Consider the following 3,930-nt stretch of genomic DNA (forward strand, 5'->3'; position numbering starts at 1 on the left):
CCCCATTTCAAATAGATAACAATTCTGCCAATACCAATATCAATCTCTAGGGTTTCTTTTTTTTTTAAATCCCTTTTGCATGTAGTCGCCGGCTCTCGCACTATGTTGTGTGGCTACATCGTGCAACTATACCATGATTCTCTTGTAGTGAACCTAATTGTGAGATAAGCACAAAGCATGAGATGCATACCCATGAGGTGTATATGCGTGATATATTGCAAGGAACCGATAGTATGTGGTAACACAAACAATTATATGTTGATATAGATTATGTCGGGGCTAATACACTTATTGTGGTTACATTCAGGCTTGCTTGCATTTAGTCATTATAAATACTTTTTTTAAAGGAGGGCTAATATGTGCCAGGCCCTCTTAAACAAGGGCTACCTCCTTGTTGAAAATCCAGCTAAAGGTTCCTGTAAAGGATTGTTTCTTCCTTCTTAATTCGGCACGCTCGTTGAGCCTCCGCACATGATTGGGCAAGCCGCACACAAAATCCTGAGCCTTCTGCCCCCCACTAGAGAGCCCAGATATATTCTCCACATTCCATTTTTTCAACAAGTGTTCAAAAATGTCTGCATAGTCTGTTGCCGTGTACACACCAACCCTTTCTGTAAGCATACCTACATCTCTGAAGAGGTTTTTGTTCTGTCCATCATACATGAGTTGGGCAGGCATGGTGATCTTCTTCCTCATCATTTTCTCCAAGCAGAGCATAGTGGTATCAGGATCGATCTCGAAAAGTTTCCCAACAATTTTGGTGTATGCGTTCTCATGCCTCTTCTCATCGGAGGCTATGGTTCCACAAATCTGTGCTAATTTTAAGTCCCCAAACTTCTTTGCTTGCCGTGCAATATTCCCATGAGACATGAAAGTGGCCCTTTCTTGAAAGGATGTGTATATGTATGCAATATAAGGGTTGTTCTCAAACTGAGTGTCCTGCAGATTAAACAACAGTGAAGAGAGGCTCAATTACGAGAGAGAGCGAGAAAGAGATCAGGTGTTGCTGAAACAACACTAGTGCTGCTGATGAAGGATATATACTAACCATTCCTGCACGGATCAAGTGCTGTGTGGTCTTCTCAATCATCCTCACATCAACTTTGCCAGTGAGGTAGAGATACTTGTTCAGTAGGTCTCCATGCCTGTTCTCCTCTGCAGACCAGGCACGAACCCACCTCGCCCAAGGGGTGAGGCTACATCCTGTGTCATCGCTCACCCCATCCAAACTGTTGAGCGTCGCGTGATATGTGGGGAGGGCCTCCTCAGTGAGCATGGCTGCCACAACACACACCAGATAATCATCTGGCAACTCCGCAGCACGTTCTCGGAGCTCCTGCACCTCATGCAGAAAGCTCTCTGATGTGGGCTCCGGCAAGAAATCCTGTGGCTGCCAGCACTTCTCCACAGGCTTGAGATAGGGCAGAATGCTTCTTTCTGCCCAGCCCTGCAAGGAGTTGAAGATCTCCACCTTCTCCGGAGGCATGGAGTGGGTGGCTTGACGACGTGGTCGATAGTGAGGCACCACTTCCTGCACCACATTCTCTTGCACGGCATCTTCTGATCTGCGTGTCAAAGAATATTGTATATGAATTAGTACAAAAGCTACGTATACGGCAGATTAAGCTCATGTAATTAATTTATCCAATCCATAGCAAGCAGCAGGCGGCTAGCTATGGTGCACCTGCAATTCAGTACGGCCGTTTGCAAATATAGGGTTCCTCAAACAGCAGCTATTGCTTACTTGGGCAGCAGGGTTGCAGTCATTATCACAGTGCGATTTGCGCTCACGCCTTTCCATTTCAGCGCCTGCAAGGAGCTGCCTCTCAAAGAAGAAACGCCAAGCACCGTACTACTGGGCTGGCAGCCATGAGAGCTGCCTGCAAGACCTGAAGACGCTGTTGTTGTTGTTGCAGCTGAGAACATGATGAAAGCCATGGCGTCTATAAATTCAGCAACACACAACTAGAGAGGAACCCACTGGCGAATGACGACCGATTCTATAGAGAGAGTCGCTGTGCGCTTGATCGATCGTATTGAGTGCCGTTTTAAAAGCCCATCAACCTACGTACCCAACCAACCTCACAAAGCTGAACTGTTTCCCTGAAAAGCGAAGGAAAAAGCCACCCCAAGGACAAGATTACTTATTATAAGTAAGCGATTGGTTGGGGACAATTATAATACGGTGGTGCATTCTTATAATAATTAAGCGATTAGTTGGGACAATGTAGTTTTCTTCTAGTGCAATGTGCTTTTGGAAATTCAACATTTCCACCTGCAAGGTTCCGGAAGTTTTCACTTGCCTTTGAAATATCGTCCTAAACTAAAATATAAAAATCGTGTAGTTTGTTTCCATGAAGCTTTGCATTCGCCACCAACTATACCTACTTTGAAGTAGATTCATGTGTAGATTTTTTAAATCAAACAAAAATTGGCCAAGCTCAAGGCCTCTAGTATCTTGATTAGTTTTAGGAACAATCTTTTTCCCTAACTAGGGTAGTGTACTGTGCTTGAAAACTCAAACCCATCTTCTAGTTTTCTAACTAGGGTAGTGTAATGTGGTTGACAACTCAAACCCATCTTCTAGTTTTCTAACAACACGTCCACCTAAGCAAGCTAGTGCCCTTCATCTCTGGATATTTTAAGGCTCCACGTGAAAGAAACATATTGAAATTTTCCTATCTTCAAAAATATTCGATGATGACTGTAAATTTTCACCTTCAATTGTTACTTATTAGAGAATAAAACAAAACATTGTGCAAATGTCCCACAAATATTTTGGTTTCCAACTCTAGCATAGGTTTTTTGAATTGCCAAATTGAACATAGATCAAAAATAAAAAACACAACATTTTTGTGTGGCAATAAAGCTAGAGATAATTTTGAGGCAACACCGTCTTCTTAATTAAAATTTCAGATTGAGGTATGCATGTACTTTACAAATACTGAAAACAAGATGCAAGAGAATTTCGCTTACTTGGGTTACAATGATCATCACACTCTTTCGAGTGGAAGCCAATAATCGAGGAGTGATATACCTATTTTTTTAATGCCCTAATTAATTTCATTTTCATCATACTTTCTAAATACGGGTTCAATTGTAACTTGGTAGAGAATCAAAGGAAAAAAGCTGCAAATTTCGAAATGATACTTCAAAGGTCAACCCTTTTTAAAAATTCGAGCCTTGAAATGACACCAGCATAGCTTGCTTAGGTGGAGAAGCCTTGCTAGGGTATTGAGTATAGCTAGTCAGATGGGTTTTTAATTTCCAAGCACATTCCTCCACCCTAGTTAGAAAAAAAAATTATTCTAATTAGCAGTCTTTACTTCTTTCTTTAAAAACATCCACATGTATAGAAAACTTCTACAACACAGAGCGAAGAGTGACATGGTTACCAAAACTAGTTTTAATTAGTATCATATGTGGGTGCAACGAGACAATGTTTGTGGGCTTTTTTTCTTGTTCTTATTTTATCTTTTCCAAGTTACAACCGGTTGGGAGTCAATAAGTTTCACCACCCTAGTTGGAAAAAACCATTATTCTAAATAGAGGTCTTTACCTTGGTAGGTTTCTCTTTCAAAAACATACACATGTATCAATTTCATAATCAAGAAAAAATTTTACACAAGAAAAAATGTGGCATGGTTGGCAATTACATGCAATTTAGTAGTTTTCCAAATCTCACAGACCAAGGACACTTGATGTCTGTGAGGTGAAAAAAAGAAGAAAGAACCTGCCTCTATAGCCCTTCCACCTCGCAAACTTGGAAACACTACCACGAACGGGGCACCACCAGCCCACCGGCTGGAACACTCTCTCACCATGCACCACCCACCCACACCATATAGACAGCTCAGAACCCCAATAAAGAGATGATTATCCAACAAAAAACATATACAGCATCAACCATGTACAACTCAGCAAATACAC

At 41.6% G+C, this 3,930-nt stretch overlaps 1 protein-coding gene across 1 annotated transcript; it reads right to left on the reverse strand.

Annotated features, from left to right (window-relative positions):
* Positions 1-372: 372 nt before the first annotated feature.
* LOC147604109 (stearoyl-[acyl-carrier-protein] 9-desaturase, chloroplastic-like) lies at positions 373-2,011 on the reverse strand. Its single transcript, XM_086795215.1, has 3 exons — positions 1,745-2,011; positions 1,049-1,565; positions 373-939 (listed from the first exon to the last, which is right to left on the reverse strand). The coding sequence occupies exons 1-3, from the start codon at positions 1,936-1,938 to the stop codon at positions 373-375; spliced, it is 1,278 nt and encodes a 425-aa protein (XP_086651341.1). The 5' UTR covers positions 1,939-2,011.
* Positions 2,012-3,930: the final 1,919 nt, after the last annotated feature.

Source organism: Cibotium barometz, chromosome 62 (assembly GCF_041138505.1).
Source record: "Cibotium barometz isolate CiBa-2024 chromosome 62, ASM4113850v1, whole genome shotgun sequence".
Classification (NCBI taxonomy): domain Eukaryota; kingdom Viridiplantae; phylum Streptophyta; class Polypodiopsida; order Cyatheales; family Cibotiaceae; genus Cibotium; species Cibotium barometz.

Coding starts and splice junctions, on each gene's coding strand:
- LOC147604109 (XM_086795215.1), bottom strand. CDS start 1,938: ATGGCTTTCATCATGTTCTCAGCTGCAACAACAACAACAGCGTCTTCA. Junction 1,566..1,744: donor ACTGCAACCCTGCTGCCCAA/GTAAGCAATAGC, acceptor TTTGACACGCAG/ATCAGAAGATGCCGTGCAAG. Junction 940..1,048: donor ACTTGATCCGTGCAGGAATG/GTTAGTATATAT, acceptor TTTAATCTGCAG/GACACTCAGTTTGAGAACAA.